This window comes from Emydura macquarii, unplaced genomic scaffold (assembly GCF_026122565.2).
Source record: "Emydura macquarii macquarii isolate MOO-44397 ecotype Brisbane River unplaced genomic scaffold, CSIRO-AGI_Emac_v2 contig_1363, whole genome shotgun sequence".
NCBI classification, from domain to species: domain Eukaryota; kingdom Metazoa; phylum Chordata; order Testudines; family Chelidae; genus Emydura; species Emydura macquarii.
Window position 1 is genome coordinate 13,471,232 of NW_027131500.1, and position 16,976 is coordinate 13,488,207.

At 41.0% G+C, this 16,976-nt stretch overlaps 1 protein-coding gene across 4 annotated transcripts in view; it reads right to left on the bottom strand.

Moving 5' to 3' along the window:
* Nucleotides 1-16,976, bottom strand: part of KLHL2 (kelch like family member 2) — a 102,185-nt gene that overhangs the window by 32,871 nt on the left and 52,338 nt on the right. For all 4 annotated transcript variants that reach the window (XR_010920487.1, XM_067551790.1, XM_067551791.1 and 1 more), the window contains one exon: nt 1,821-1,983. Coding sequence is in view for 3 of the 4 variants with exons in the window: in XM_067551790.1 (XP_067407891.1) it covers nt 1,821-1,983 (163 nt within the window). In the remaining variant the exon portion in view is untranslated. The remainder of the gene's footprint in view (nt 1-1,820; nt 1,984-16,976) is intronic.

Sequence of the window (16,976 nt, forward strand, 5' to 3'; positions counted from 1 at the left end):
CATACAACATATGTTTGGTGCAGGGAACCTTTAGGTCCCTCCCAGCCACTTCCTACAGAAGTATAGCCCATATGCTTTTTCCTTTTAGCTTCAGCAATTGGCTTACATCGTTTTACACTGTTTATGCTGTCAAGATTGTCTCCACAAGGAAGGGAACTAAAAGCGTACTTTTAAAAAAATAAATGAAAGTTGATATTTTTCTTCAGAGTACCCAAAAATGGCTCAGTTAACAGGGACTTGGATAAGCCCAAAAGAGTCTCCAATTTATCAATCCAGTGCACAAGATAACCCTGAACTACAAGGGTTACTGTTGGAGGCCCAGGGCAATTTGAGTTGCTTGACCATGGTTTTGAGGCCTAGCATAGTTTAAGTTGCTTGCTTGATTATTCTGGCCTCTGCAGCCTGACATCTTCCGGTTGGCAGAGACAAACAGGAATACTGAGTAACCTTGCAGATCTCTCAGTTTCTGCATATCACAGCATATAATAAGATAAAATACATAACATGTATGCTTGCAGCTGCACATAGATAATGGTGAGGTGAATAACAAGTTATCCTTGAACATCTGGGGGTACACTTTTTCACTGCCAAAGGGCATACACTTCCTCACCACCCCTCCTATCACCAGATGTCGTTTTGACGACCCCAATTATCATGGTGAGAATGGAATGTAGTCAAGAGTGAGAAACCAATGTAGGTAATAGAATATGTAATAATTAGTAAAGAGGTAATTAGGTGAAAGCTGTGTATAGAAAGGTATAAGAAGTCGCCACTTAGACAAAGGGACGCGCTCCATCAACACCTGATTCCGTTGGAGGTGCTACCAGTCGGACCAAAGGATCCACCAATTCCCTGGTGGGGCCTCTGAAAAAAATTGTTTCTGTATACAGCCTTCGGAGCGACTGCATAGCTCTCTAGATTTAGTGAGTATCATATATTGTAGTTAATTTTAGGCTTTGTATTTAACTAGTATATTTATAGAAAACCTTGCACATTAAACTTTATTGAGCTACAAATCGGGCATACTGTGTCTCACTTGTAGCCACACTGATCACTAAGCCACCAGTATCAACAGTTACAAGCTAAGCAAATCTCTTGCTGGATCACAAATTTCTTGGCTTCTGATCCTGACAATTACAGAACATGAAGATGCACTTCCCTTTGTGTCCCCTCAGGGTTGCCAACTGTCTGTAAATTTATGGACAGTCAGTAAAAAAAAAAATGTACAATTTTAACACTGTCCATAAACCCTTAAATAAATGAAAATGTCCATGAAACTGGGTAGAAATAAAACTTATTGTGTGTTTTGACATTGATTGTCATCATTCAGAATCACTTCTTATATCATAGAACTACACTGACCATGACTTTCTCAATTTTCTGTTTTCTATTATTGCACATGTGCAAAGAACCCAATTGATTAATTAACTGCAGTTAAAACAATTGCATAATTCCGAATTCCTGTGTACAGAATATCATGAGTGTGTACACAGTTTTTGACATTATTATATTGTTTATGGTATTTTTAGTGATGTCAGTAAAAAGTTTACCATGTCAGTAAAAAAATCAACTGCAGATCTTCATATGAGTAAAAAGTAAAATGCAAGGTTGGCAACTTTTTGTCCTCATAACCAATGTTTTGGCCAGAAGACTTTTTCTTGTGATAGATTTTATAGATCCCACTACACTTTGTCAAAAAAAAATTTTTACTTCTCTCCAGCATCTTGGATAAATTCTCTTTCGTTAGGGCACACAAGAAAAAGCACCTTCCTAAAAACCAATGATAGAGAAGATTATTTTCTGTATGCTGTTAGACTTGCCTGCATATGTGTTGGCCTTGTTCAATAGATCTGTGCATGCATGCATGTCAGCAAACGCACGAATCCCTAAGCAGTTGATAGGATGAAGCTGGGATTCCAAAAACTCACAGCAAGTCCTCTTCACATCCTGCAACTGTAACAGACCAGCTGCTGGGAGAAGCACCTGTAAGAAGTAAAAACTAGTTAATATTCCATCTGATTTTATGCTACAGTACTTTGACAATATCTGTAAGACAAAGAAGAAAAATATACAAATTTAACACTACAATGAAAATGGAAAAATATCAGAACTATAAGAGTTAGAGCTAGAAAGACCTACTAGGGCTTTCTGATTCACCTCCCTGCAAACATACATTTATTAGTGTTTGGTGATGTATAGTTTTAAGGTTCACAAGCAATGGGGCTTTTGCCACTTCCGTTTGGAAATCATTCCACAGACTAATCATGATGTAAGTAAGCTCTTCATAACATTCAGCCTATGTTATTTCTCTTATTCCCATCCTATTCCTCCTAGCTGTACTTCTCTTCACTACCCCAGAAACTTCTTTCCCCATGGGGAATTATGCCCTTAGAAGTATTTGTAGACTTATGCCTCCTCTTAGTCATCCTTTAGCCACATTTCAGATATTAAACTCTAGTCTTACTTCATCATAAAATTCTCCCCACTGCCAAGTAATTGTTATTCTCTCCTTCAGAGGAATTACAGTCAAATGAGACTTATTTATGGTATTTTAGGATTGCCAAGCTTCCTTCTACAGTCGTAGAATTTAATTCTTTCACTGCATTTCACTCATGAATTTCTCCAACTCTATTTTCCTAAAATCTAACACCACTGCACATGTATGATGTAGTGGGGGAATGGAGGAAACCTCTTTACTATACTGAATTCACATAGGACATGGCAACTAGACCTAAATCTCCCTATTTCTCTCCTCATGTTCTTGATCAGTTCTTCCCCAACAATAAATAGCTGATCCAGGATGGCTTTTCCGCTGATTGGAGTCTATGTTTTGGACCACAAAACTGTCTTCCATTTAATTTAGAAATTTCTTTTATGATGTATGTTTTATTGCATTTGTTACTCAGCTATCCCAACAGTACAAATTCCCCTACAAATTCTGTACACTGCGGTTTTGAACATTTTGAGTTATCTTAGTACTTTAGATTTCTCACTCTCCCAAGTCCTGGTGGTCAGATGATCTCTGTTTGTATGTTAATCCAAAAACTTTCATACACATTGTTCATTGCTGAATCACAATAGCCAGCTCTGTAAATAATAAACAACTATCTAGTGTCATATTTACATTTTTTTCTTTTCACCAACATACTCTAAACTGTTCCAGTTATGAGCTGCCTCCCACCAGATCATAATCGAAGACTCCCATAATAAATAGAAGCACACTGTTAGCTTACATATACTATATTACAACTTTCTAGATCAAACTCTTTCAGTGACAATCCTTCAGCAGAGCTTGTGTAAGTTTGTTGAGTGAACCCATATAGGATCCAATCCAATTTTTATTAATCAGTGGTATGTATTTTTATGGCAAAAAGGACTTTATCAAGCTCCTAAAGGTGTTCAGATGGTAGATTCTCTGAAAAAGAAAGCAGTCCAGATAATTCTACATTTGGGCCTTGAAAACACTATCCCTTTAAAAACAATATTTAGCAATAAAAAATGAACTATTTGAAAACAATAAGAGAAATGTTATTATGTGTTTATGTCACCTCAACTTTTCAGAGGCACGGCAAAGAAGAAATAATGCCATTACGCACACATTGTTCTTGCATAGTAAAACTGAACATAACTATTCTGTACTAGAATTGTGCCTTTTGAGTGAAATTTTCTTCCACCATCTACCGGTTCTTCATGAAGTGTTTTTATTTTTTCTTCTGCTTTTGATAATATTCTAAAACAGAAATTTCATTAAAATAAGTAAGCGTGAAATGATTACTAAACCATGTCTATAAGCGATGACATTAGCAGCAGCAGCAGCAGCAATTGGAAAAAATTTAAAATCTAGAGTGGACTGGCAATTGTATGTCATATGAAGGGAGAACAAGGACACCACAGATATGTTCAGCCTGCAGATAAGGAAGATGCCAGTCACACTGCTTATATTGTCCCTTCGTTATCTTAACCAAGCGATTCTGGAGAATGTTGCTGTAGCTGTGTTGGTTCCAGGATATCAGAAAGACAAGGTGGGTGACTTTTATTGGACCAACTTCTGTTGGTGAAAGAGACAAGCTTTCTATCTTACATAGAGCTTTTCCTCCCTGTGCAAATTCTTAGATGGCATTCAGATGATATGGTTATCAAGTGAGAGGTAGGCAAGAAGAAAGCTGAAAAGAACAGAGTCAAAGTGAAGAAAGATCTCAATGTTTAATTCTCACTGTTTGAAGAGTTATAGGAAACAGGTCCAAATTGCTTTCAGGTTGAAACTTTGTTCTATTAGTGTATTAGTATATTAGGCAGCAACTACTTTGCAGGTATCCCACAAGCTGTGCTGTGCCTATTATTTTGACTACAGGAAAATGGGGAAAAATAATATTTTTATTTACAAGATCTCATTATGTTACAGTTAGCCAGCTGTTCATTTAGCTAGGAGACTTACTGCAACAGGCTTTGTTTCAAATGTTGAGTGGCTTTTAATCAAACTATTTTAAAATATGTTGGAGATAAAATATGTAGCTGAGAAACATTTACCTTTGTCCAAAGTTCAGTTCTCACTACCGGAACAGAAGATGTAGCAACAGAGTTCAGAAATACTAGAATTTCCATCCTACAAAAAAATTCCAAATTTCAACATCTGTTTTTATCTCTAATCTAAATGAAAACTTGAAATTTATAGGGAAGTGAAAAGTTCCAACATATTTCAAGTCAGAAATGGGGGGGGGGGGGGGGAGGGGGATTTCACCATTTTTAATCAAAATAAAACATTGATATTCCTGAATTAAAATGTTTCAGTTTGGTTTGTTGATCTGACCCAAAATATTTCATTTTCAGTCAGTTCAACATTAAACTGCTTTTCCCTCTTGTGGTGCATCACTTCACCAGAGTTGTTGTTTGGATTCCTGATGCCTCTGTTGTTGTTTGAGGGTCTGCCCTCAAGATGCAATTGTCAAGATGCAATATGATCTCCCTTCTGGTCAGATTGTGTTGCATTAAGCCCAATGTAGGCCAACCAGAAAGCCCAGCCCATAAAGCAGAAAGGGGGCATCAGAAATCTGAACTACAATGAGGCAATGCGCCACAATAGGGAAATGGAGTTTAATGTTCAATTCACTTGAAATGAAACTTTTCAAATAATAATAAACTTAAATATTCCAGCTTGGGTCCTGAAATGAAGGGTTTTTTTTTTGTTTGTTTGTATTGGCAAATTGACATTTTCCCACAGAACATTTCAATATCATTCTGATGAAAGATTTCCTACCAACTATATTAACAGCCTCTGGCAGGGGACCTTGTCAAAGGCTTTCTGAAAGTCCAAGTACACTCTATCCACTGGATCACCCCCTCACTGAATTCTAATAAATTGGGAAGCAAGATTTCCTTTTACAATAGCTGTGTCAGTTCTTCCCCAACAAACTGTGTTCATCAATGTTTCTGACAGTTCTGTTCTTTACCATGGGACTGGATGAAATGGATGAGTTTGACTATGTGTTTGGGGAGGACGTTGGTTGTGTCCTGGAGGAAACTGGCTCTTTGTATGGTGAGTGGTTTGAAGATGGTGTCTATGAATCCTGATATTCCTTCAGTAAGAGTGCTGTGACCAGAGATGATGGTCTGCCTGGGTTCCCTTGTTTGTATATCTTGGGAAGCATGTAGAAGGTCCCTGAGACGGGTTTCTGAGGGACAAAATTGTAGAGTTCCTCTTGGGGTTGTTTGGGGAAGGATATGATGACATCCTTAAACCCCTGTGTGAACTGTGGCATGGGATCTTTTACTGAGTTCTTTACAGTAGCTGATCAGAGTTGTCGGTTGGCTTTGTTGATGTAGTCATCACGAATGAAGACTACAATAGTGCCCTCTTTGTCGGCTGGTTTGATCACTACTTGGTTGGATTTCAGGGACTGCATAGCTATCCTCTCAATGGCAGAGATATTGTGGTGAATATAATGTTAAGGATTTCACAGTTGATTTTTTCCCTACAGCAGCTGTTAGTGATAAAATGTGTGGTTTCATCCACAGGGGGGAGGAAAGGGAGTCCAATCAGATGATTCTTTTTTCTTATGTCTGTTGGTGGAGAGATGGTGGTTGTGGATGGTGTCATCTTTGTGAAATTTTTTGAGGCAGAGTTGGTAAAAGAATTCTTCTAGTTCTCTACCTGTTAGTATGGTATCAGTTTCTGTTATGGGACAGAAGTTCAGTTACTTGGACAGCACAGATAATTCAGTTCTAGTCGGGAGTAGTCTTGATAAGTTGATGTTGGGGTGTTGTGAAGTGTCTATGCAGTGAGTCCTGGTTTCTCCTAGAGGCTGTGTTCTCTTAGTAGTAGTTGGTTCCACTTTTTGTTTTTGTGTTGGATGGTTGTCAGGTTTTGGGGTTTTTTTGATAGTTTTGGATTTCCTGCATGATCTCCAAGTAGGTTTCCTAATATTTCTTTTTCTTCTTTCCAGTGGGTGGGAGCTGGTGATGATTTCTTATTAGAGGTGGTCCCTTCTGGAGTATGTGAGGTGCAGGAGGATAGTTCCTCAGTTGTTCAGATGTCCTTCTGCAAAGCTGTCCAGCACATATGAAGCAGTATGTAGCGTTCAGAGGGTTATAGGTGGTGAGTCCTCTGGGAATGATGACTTGTATCTTGCATTTGCTCAGGAAGTAAATGTCACTGTTTAGTTTGGCTTCCTTCTTTATATTGTGGAGTTTCCATTTTAAACTTTTAAAACATAATTACAAAGATTAAAATGTCTTTCTGGAGACAAATACTAAGACAATGACAAACATTTCTGAACCTGAATTTTATAGCGCTATTGCTAGTCTATTATTAGGTTTGTTTGGTTTTTTTGTTTGAAGACACAAAATAAGCTTAAGAAGATAAAAACTTCAGTTACTGTGGCGTTTTAAGATAATTTTGGAATATCATTCTCATTCATTCCTTTAGAGTTATTGATGCCTCAGACAACTTTGAACATTTGTTGTTCAGTCCTGCTTTGAACTTATTATTTTCCTCTTCCTTTGGTCTGTCAAAGGTAATTTGCTTGAAGACCAGATTTCTGTTCCTCAAAAGATTTATTTCTCACCTGACATAATAATCCACTGTAATATCAAAGTAATCACCTCACCAACCAAGTGTTTAATCCAAGGAGTATCATGATGAGTGAGAAATAAACCGAAGGATCAGACCTTGAACCAAAGTCTGGCTTCAAGCAGGGCTATCAACAATTAAAGGGAAAAAAATTTACACATACACTTCTGCTAAACACTATTTTTTTTAAATTTCTGAGAAACCACCTGTTCTTTAAATCAAAACTATAAATCTTAGATAATGCCTAAAATGCCTAAAACTACAAAAAAACAACTGCTGACTAAGTAAAAAGACCAGGAGATCTACACACAGTCATCAGGTATAAAAAAAATCTCATTTAAAGTCATACACCTCAGCATCCTTAGAAATGTTCACTAATCACTAGATTAAAAGACTATAATGAGCTCATTTTATGTTAACATACAACATATATACATAGAAATGAGAAAATTACAGTAACTGGAGTAAGGTTTCTAACAGTTTCTATTAATAGCAAAACCATATTGTAGTTCTACATCATTTAATGACAAGGGATGGTTTGATGACTATTTTTAGGATAAGATATGGCACTAGAATTCTGTGGTATTTACGATTACGCTCCTGCAAGCCTTTAAGCACATGCTTGATTTATGAGAGTTAGCCCCTGATCCTGCAAGCACTTCACATGTGTTTAATTTTGCAATATTCATAGGAAGTTCTCTGCATGTTTATCTGCACAGCTGAGCAAATAATTCTGAATACTTCTCAGCATTTTTAAATAACTTGCTTTAATCATGTTTTCTCTCCTTGTGTTTTCTTTCCACTTATATGTGAATGACTGTTAACTTAAAGTGAATATTAAAGTGAATTATATTAGAGTTATATGACGAAACTGAATTTTTGATTCGCATGCATAAATATTCATATTGAAATACTTGCCCATTTATCCAAACAGACAACAGAAATGCTATGAAAGGTAGAAGACTGACCACAATTAAGCAATACCAATCAGATTTTGCATATCTGTAATGAGTTTGTGCAGTAAAAGATTCAGACATTTTAGTTCTATTTGAAATAAATGCATGGAAGTCTCAATGGGTTCATGTACATTCCACCAGCAGGGGGGAAAATAGGCTAAATTAATCAAATTTATCCAATTAGAATTACATGGTCCGCTCTAGTTACTAGGCAACATGAACAATAATTACATGTAGCTCTTCGCAATTTTGCACTTGTAGAATTACTGGTCCTAAAGCTACCAAGTCTTACATGTTTAAAAGGTTCAGGATACAGATATAACTTCATCAAAAGAGGAAAAATTAAGATGGTGCTCTGTTAAATCAAGGGATAGAGGATACAAGTGGGGGTAAAAAGTTTTATGGCCCTAACTATGATAAACTGCAGCCAGGATAGGGTGATCAGATGTCTCGATTTTATAGAGACAGTCCCGATATTTGGGGCTTTTTCTTATATAGGTGCTTAATACCCCCAGCCCTCTGTCCAGATTTTTCACACTTGCTATCTGGTCACCCTAAGCCAGGATGACATTCAGAGTAGTTGGTTCTTGCCCAAACTGCTATCGCTCAGGATGTTATTCCAAGTGATAACCAGTAGAGGACACACTAATTTTCTCTACAGATCACACAGTATATATTCTTTAATAAGCGGACCGTTCTGAAATTCAAGTGATCCTGTGCATTTTGGAAAATTTTGGAGAAGATTATAATAAGGAAACATCTACTTTCGGGTTTTTTTTTTAATAGCCCATTATCCTAGTATCTGAACAAAAAGCACTATTGCAGATGAAGTAGGAAAATGAACATGCATCTTGTAGTGCTGAAACTTAAAATTGCTCTAAGTTGTCTTGGAACAGATCATTTGAATGAAAAAAACATATAGCCATAGCGCACTGAAAAAAACTTCTTGATTCTCTCCTTTTAATTCTCCCTCCTAAACACTTCATTTTGCAGTGACACTCCTTCTGGAGCCCTTCAAAGCTCCTTCAAACAGCTAGAAGTATTTGCAAGTAGGACACTGCTTTCCACTTCCAATTAGGGGCAAAGTACTCCTATCCAGCAGGACAGGGTTAAGTTAAGAATCTAAATTCTGTGTTACACTACCACTAGGTACCCTACCCTTGACTCTGTAATATCCTGTTTTATACTCTCTATAAAGAATTTACACACACACACACACAACTATATTCAAAGAACAGTATTAAGATTGCAAATTCAGGCACTTACAAATTAGGAAAACATCAAAATTAATGTCTTTGCAGCTCTTATTTAGCCCCTCTGTGCAAATGTATTGATAAATCTTTAATTACATGATCAAATTTTTCCACATACTATTTTCCCCTGCCTCATGTAGTGCACAGGATGTACCTGGAAGGTGCAAATGAGGAAGGAGATGGATGGAAGAGGCAGGAGAAAAAGAATGGTCTCATGGTTAAGGCAGTTGAATGCTGCCTTGGAGAACTGGAGCCAGGGCCACAGGGTTCCTGTGTGATACTGGGCAAGTCTCTCAAACCCAGTTTTTCACAGGTGGTCACAAATTGCATGTTCTTCATTTTCTGGGTCTCAAACTTGAGACCGTGGAGTTTGATATACTTAAGTCAATGGGAGCTGTGCTTTGAATGCTAAGTATTCTGAAAAATCAGATCCTAGGCATCTCAAGTTGGACACCTAAAATTGGTTGATATTTTTAACCCAAATATCTGACTCAGTATCCCATCTGTAAAATGGGGATAATACTACCACTGCCCTCTAATCTCAGAGATGTTTTGAAAATAAATTCATTCATGTCTGTGAACATTTGGACACTATAGTGATGAACACCATAAAAATGCCCTTGTGGAAATGAATAATTCTGTCTTCAAAACAGGGTTTCAACAGCATACAGTAAACAAGACTGGGGCCACACACTGAACAATGAGGAGAAAATAAAACATTGAATGAGGCAGGGGTTCTGAGGAAAAAATAGTATGATCATGATCATGTCGTTAAAGCTGTATCATAATGCATATGCACAAAAGGCTGAATTCAGATTGCACAGACCACCTTAATTTTAACATTTCCTAACTTTAGAGTGCTTGACTTTGCAACCTTAAATACTGTTTTAATATTATTTTCTGTGTGCAATTTCCTAGATTTTTAAGAAAGCTAACTCAGAAAACAAAAATTGCATCATGTAGCATCATACTGAAACCTACCTCAGTCATCAGCAGGACTGGAATTTTTAAATCCACAGCACAGACCTCTGTCACTTAAGCTAATTGACTGATAGCAGTAGTAGGTTACATACTATTTGGACCAGTACAAAAGGGTGAAGGAACACTTTACCAGTGGGTTCCACAGAGATTTGCTGATAGCAAAAGAATGATGAGACTCAGATCTTGGGTTCCATTTCAGGTTCTGAAGGGGAGTGTGCTCTAATGGGCATAGACTCTTCTTTCTGTCCCATCCACTCCAACCTGTTCACACCTCTTGATTCTCCATTTGAGCACCAGAAGGACTACCACTAGGAATGTTGTGTTGCCACAGCCCTAACATCGTTCGTATATTTTTGGGGTTGGGGGGGGGCTTTAGAAAGGGGTCTGTCTTTGCAGACTGGAAGATTTGGGAAATATCTGTGCATTACAAGACTTCCTCCTGAACTGCCATATCATCCGGGCCAAAAAAATGTAACTATGCTGCACAGGAAGGTTTTTTTTTTTTTTTGTTTGTTTGTTTTTTTAAAGTTAAAAGCACTGTATGGTTTGAATCCTGGCTTATGTTGTGCTCTCCACCCTCATGTATACAATACCGGCATCTGAGATCACTAAGAACACTCGGTCACCACTGTATTGTTTGTATTACTGTAGCACTAGCTCTTGATTTGGTTTGCAGGGAAGCATTATGGAAAGGAATAAAATCATATGGAGTTCCAGATAGCATAACAGCAATTATGAAAGTTAAGTTCCAAGACCCCTGTAGTGGTGTAAGAATTGGTGAGAAATTAAGCAACTAGTTCAAGTCAAAGTTTGGTGTAAAACAAGGCGACATGGAATCACTGTCACTTTTCCATCATGTTCTTATATTGAAGTTAAGAATGGTAGATGAGTTGTAGGGCATGACACTAGATGATCTACAATTAAGCTCTTTAGCTTATGCACATGACATCATACAACTGAGAGATTTAAATTAATGATTCTCCTCACTACTTCGGAAGATTGGTATTGTCAAGTTGGACTGAAAATAAATGCCAAGGTCAGTCAGATCAAGAAACTGACCACCACCTAAGTGGCAGGCCATTGTATGCATGAATAGAACCAAGCTGGTCTTAATGGAGGAATAAGCCATAGACAGGAAAGATTGGTTATGCTGTATTGCTCACTGTGTCTACAATGATGCTTTGGGATAAGTATAAGAAACCACCTAGAAGTCACATTAATGACCAGAACCAGATTGTCCCAGATGCTGTATAAACACAGAACAAGAATATAGTCTCTTCCCCAAAGAGCAGCCATGTACTAATTTACATTTAAGTACTCACATTTCCATTGCTTTTTAATTACCCTTTAGTTTAAGGCTTTTTCCTGTGGATTCCCACCCCACCTTTGCTCTCATCCTAAAGCTAATGTATTTAATATTTCCAAGCTCTAATTCAAACAGAAATTATTTCAGGGAAATTCTATGGCCCGTGTTATGCAGGTGGTCATATCACTGTGATCATTTTTGGCCTTAGAAGCTATGAAGCACATCGAAATGAATTTTCTTCTTCTTCTTTTCCTTTTATAGTGCTTTTCCTGGTGAGGGTTGTGCCGGCAGCATGGAGAGTAAGGAGGACCAGACCTTCCTTTTTTCCCTGCAAGAGGTTCCAACTCCTCCTGGGGGATTCTCAAGCATTCCTTCCAGCATGTCCTGGGTTGGCCTCAGGGCCTCCTCCCAGTGGGACATGCCCGGTGTAGTTCCAAAGGAAGCCTACCAAGGGTTATCCTTCTCAGGTGCTCAAACCACCTCAGCTGACTCCTCTTGATCCAGAGTAGCAGCAGCTTTACTGCAAGGATCTCCCAAATAGTTGAGACCCTCACCTTATCTTAGAGAGTCAGCCCAGCCATCCTGTGGAGAAACCTCATTTCCACCGCTTATACCCACGATCTCATCCTTTAGGTCATTACTCAAAGTTCATGACCATAGGTGAGCATGGGGACATAGACTGACTTGTAAACCAAGAGCTTTTTGTCCAAAAACTTAGCTTCCACTTCACCGCCATGGATCGGTACAGTGCCCACATCACTGCCACCGCTGCACTAATCCCACCAGTCAATCTCACGGTCCCGTTTACCATCACTTGTGAACAAGAGCCTCAGATACTTAAACTCTTCCACTAAGGGCAGCTGCTCCCCTTCACTTGGACAGAACACTTCACTTTCTTCCGGAAAAGAACCACGACCTCTGATTTGGAGATGCTGATTCTCATTCCAGCCACTTCACACTCAGCAGCAAAGGGTTCGAGTGTGCATTGGAGATCACAGTCTGAAGAACCAAGGACGTCATCATCTGCAAACATCAGAGATGCTACTTCCAAGTCCCCATACCGGACACACTTCCCAACTCGGCTGTGCCTTGACTGTCCATGAAGATCACAAGCATAAATGGAGACAGGACACACCCTTGGCAGAGTCCAGTGCCCACCTTTAATGAACTCTTCTTAATGCCAAGAATATGGACACAATTCTCACTCTAGGAATAGAGAGACTGGATAGCACACAGCAGCACCAACACTTTATACTTCTGCAGCATTTCCTACAGGACATCTTGGGGTATGCGCTCATAAGCCTTCTCCAAGTCTACAAAACGAAGTAGACCAAGTTAGCAAATTCCCACAAACCCTCAAGTATCTGTATCCACTGTTCCACATCCGGCATGGAAATCGCATTGTTTCTCCTGAATCTAAGGTTCAACTAATGGGCATAGCGTCGTCTCAAACACGCTGACATAGGCTTTGCTGCGGAGGGTGAGAAGTGTGATCCCCCTGTAATTGGAACACACCCTCTGGTCTCCTTTCTTAAAGATCAGGATCACCACCCCAGTTTGCCAATCCCGAGGTACTGCCTCCACCTTCAATACAACATTGAAGAGGTGCATTAACCATGACACCCCGACTTTGTCCAGTGATTTCAACATCTCCGGGTGATTCTTGTCCATCCCTGCTGCCTTACCACTGCAAAGGCATTTCACCACCACAGCGATCTCATCAACAGAAAAGAATGGTTACTTACCTGTAACTGTTCTCTTTGAGATGTGTTGCTCATGTCCATTCCCAACTTAGGTGTGTGTGTGCGCCACATGCACTGGTTCCAGAAAACTTTTCCCCCTACTGGTACCTGTACGAGCTAGCCCTAGTCCCCCCTGCTGTGGTGCCCTCAAATAGGCGCCACTGGCCCCCCCCTCTCAGTTCCTTCTTGCTGGAACTCTGACTGAGGGGAAGGAGGGCAGGTTTGGAATGGACATGAGCAACACATCTCGAAGAACAACAGTTACAGGTAAGTAACCGTTCTTTCTTCTTCAAGTGCCTCCTCATGTCCATTCCCAACTTAGGTGACTCACCAGCAGTGTCTTCGGAGATGAGCAGGATTTCATGGATGTGACCCTTGAAGCACCACTCTACCAAAGCCAGCATCGTCTTGAGCTTGCTGCATCAAGCCATAGTGGGACACTAAGGTATGCACCGACGACCAGGTAGCTGCCCTGCAGATATCCAATATGCACATGGAAGGCTGCAGGTGATGCCTGCACTCTCGTTGAGTGGGCTGTCAGGGCCATCGGAGATGCAACCCCAGCTTGCTCATAGCAGGTCCGGATACAGGTCTCCACATTGAGAGATACTGAGAAGAAACCGGTAGCCCCTTCATTCAGTCTGCAACCGGCACGAAGAGCTGCGTCAACTGGCGAAAAGATTTAGTTCTGTTAATGTAAAATGCCAGGGACCATCGCACATCAAGAGAATGCAAATGCCTCTCTTCACTGGAGATGTGAGGCTTGGGATAAAAGACCGATAAGAAAATATCTTGGTTAAGGTGGAAGTGAGAGACTACCTTAGGCAAAAAGGCTGGGTGTGTGCATAATTGACTTTATCCTGGTTCTGATGTTAATGCCATAATCTCGGAAACTTGCCTGGCAGACATAATAGCCACCAGGAAGGCCACCTTCCAGGACAGGTGTGTAAGGGAGCATGAAGCCCTGGGTTCAAAGGGGGGCCCAGTGAGTCTGGAGAGGACCAAATTCAAGTCTCATTGAAGAGAAAGCTCTGTGATGCTGGATGGATAAGGGGGGCCCTTGAGGTCTATTCAGGAGCTCTGATTACTCCCTTCTACACCAGTCTCGCGTTGGGGGTGTCACTCTGGCTGGATTGGGGGGGAGCATTTATTATATTGTTTGACATCAGTACATCAAAATCATAGTAATTCATGTAAGATATGCCATGTCAGGTACCATTAGAAAGGCTATAATGTGCTAAGTAAGATGAGGATGTTTATGTTCATGTGTTATATGTGTAATGGAAGTTAGGGATATGTTTGGTATATCAGTATTTCAAATTGTGCTGTCTGAGTGGCACCTCAGACAGGATGGCTGCAGAACAATAGCCTGCTTAATGACCCATTGAGACATTCACAGGTGCAAGAGGCCCAGGGGGAGAAGCCAGGAATATACTTGATGAATCATCAGGACTTGCCCATGTGACTCTGGACTCCATTTTGGTTCCTGTAAAATTCCACAAGCAGCATGGCAGAGGCCAGAGGATATATAAGGCAGAAGCCTTGGAATCCATTTTGTCTTCACTCCTGTTCAGCTTCAGCCACCTATCTACTTCTGGATCAAGTCATCTGCAACTGAAGCTGTGAAACAAAGGACTGAGACCCATCCAGTTACTGGATGTATACCAGAGGGACTATACAAGCCTGCAAACTCCACAATTCTTCTAGAAACTTGATATATATGAACTTTCAAATCATTTGTATGTATCTGATTGCTTTAATCCTTTAACATTTCTCTTATTGTTTGTTCCTTTCTTTTTATAATAAACCTTTAGTTTTAGCTACTGAAGGATTGGCTGGCAGCGTAGTATTTTGGGTAAGATCCAAACTTATATTGATCTGGTACTGTGACTGACCCTTTGGGGTAGGAGGAACCTTTTTAATAAAGAGCACAGAGTTTAAACAACTGGTCTCTTTACTGGACCTAGTGGCTGATTGGGAGCCAGAGACTGAAATGCAGTAAAGAGGGCTGTGTGTATTTGTATACTGGCTTCTTGATAACCAGTGTGGGGAATCAGAAGCACTGTCTGTGGCTGGCTGGGAAGTCTGACTTCAGTGTCACCCACCAGTGCTGGGAGAATCTGCTCTCCTTTTGCAGCCTGCCCTGACCTTGGCATTTTCAGGTGGCTACCCTAGGCACGGACGGATCACAGGCTCCCTTATTGGTTGGAAAAGCCTTTCCAATCCCTTAAGGAACCTGGCTGTCATCTCATGCAAAAAAATCGTTTTACCCCCTACCCAGGGGTGAAATTCAGATATGGCCGCCACATGGCCCTTGATGGATGAGAAGGCCAGACCCCCTTGCTTCAAATGGAACAGGTACTCCAAGATAGTTGGAACCGATGCCTTCACTGGGGAAATGCCACGCTTGGCAGCCCAACAGGAGAAGTGTTTCCACTTAGCTCTATAAGCCGATTTGGTAGCCGATCTAGTTTCCTGTTCTCCAAGAGCATGCACTAAACTTTTGATGAGCAGGCCTGCTCCTCCTGACTCAGCCATGGAGCAGCCATGCCATCAGGTGAAGGGAGGCCAGATCCGGGTGGAGCAGGCAACCTTGGTCCTGGGACAGGAAGTCTGGTCACAGAGGCAGGGACCATTGCCTGGGTCCCGCCAGCTCCAGCAGCATCCCAAACCAATGTTGTCGGGGCCACACTGGTACCACAAGAATAACCCAAGCATTGTCTCTCTTCACTTTCAGGAGGACCTTGTGAATTAGAGGAATTGAGAGAAAGGCGTACAAGAGACTCCCTGACCAGGAAAGGAGAAAGGCATCGGTGATAGAGCCTGCACTGAGTCCTTGACAGGAACAGAAGAGGTGGCACTTCCTGTTTGTCCTGATGGCAAAGAGGTCCACTCGGGGATTGCACCACCTTTGGAAGATTTGGGTCACTACCTCCAGATGGAGGGACCACTCCTGGTGAGAGCAGACCTGCTGAGATGGTCCGCCAAAGAGTTGTGGACTCCAGGGAGATGCACTGCTATTGGGCAAATACCATGAGTGATGCAAAGATCCCAGAAACGCACAGCCTCCTTGCACAGGGCCAGGGACTGGGCCCCACCCTTTCTGTTGATATAGTACACCAAGGCTGAATTGTCTGTGAGGATCTGCACCATCTTGTGGGATAGATGCGGAAGGAAAACCATACAGGCCAGACAAATTGCCCTGAGTTCCTTGATACTGATGTGTAGAAGCCGTTCCCGTGAGGTCCATATGCCTTGGATTTGTAGGGAACCCAGGTGAACACTCCATCCCAGGTCTGAGGCATCAGAGATCAGAACTACCAATGGCTAGGGCTCTTCGAAGGGCATTCCTGAGAGCACTTGGCATGGGCTTGTCCCCCAAACAAGGAAGGTAAGTATTTCCAGAGGGACTGTAAGTATCCTGTCCAGATGGTGCCTGGCCAGAGAGTAACTGACACCAGCCACATCTGGAGGGGTCTGAGGTTAGTCTGGCATGGAGAACCACATAGGCACAGGCTGCCATCTGGCCCAGGAGGCTGAGGCAGACTCTTGCCATTGTGAGGGGGTGGGCCGAAATGCGGGTTACGATCTCTGACATTGCCAGGAACAGAGAATAAACCACTAGGTTTAGTGAGAGAACTTGCAAAGGCAAGAGACATTCCAGCCCCGTCA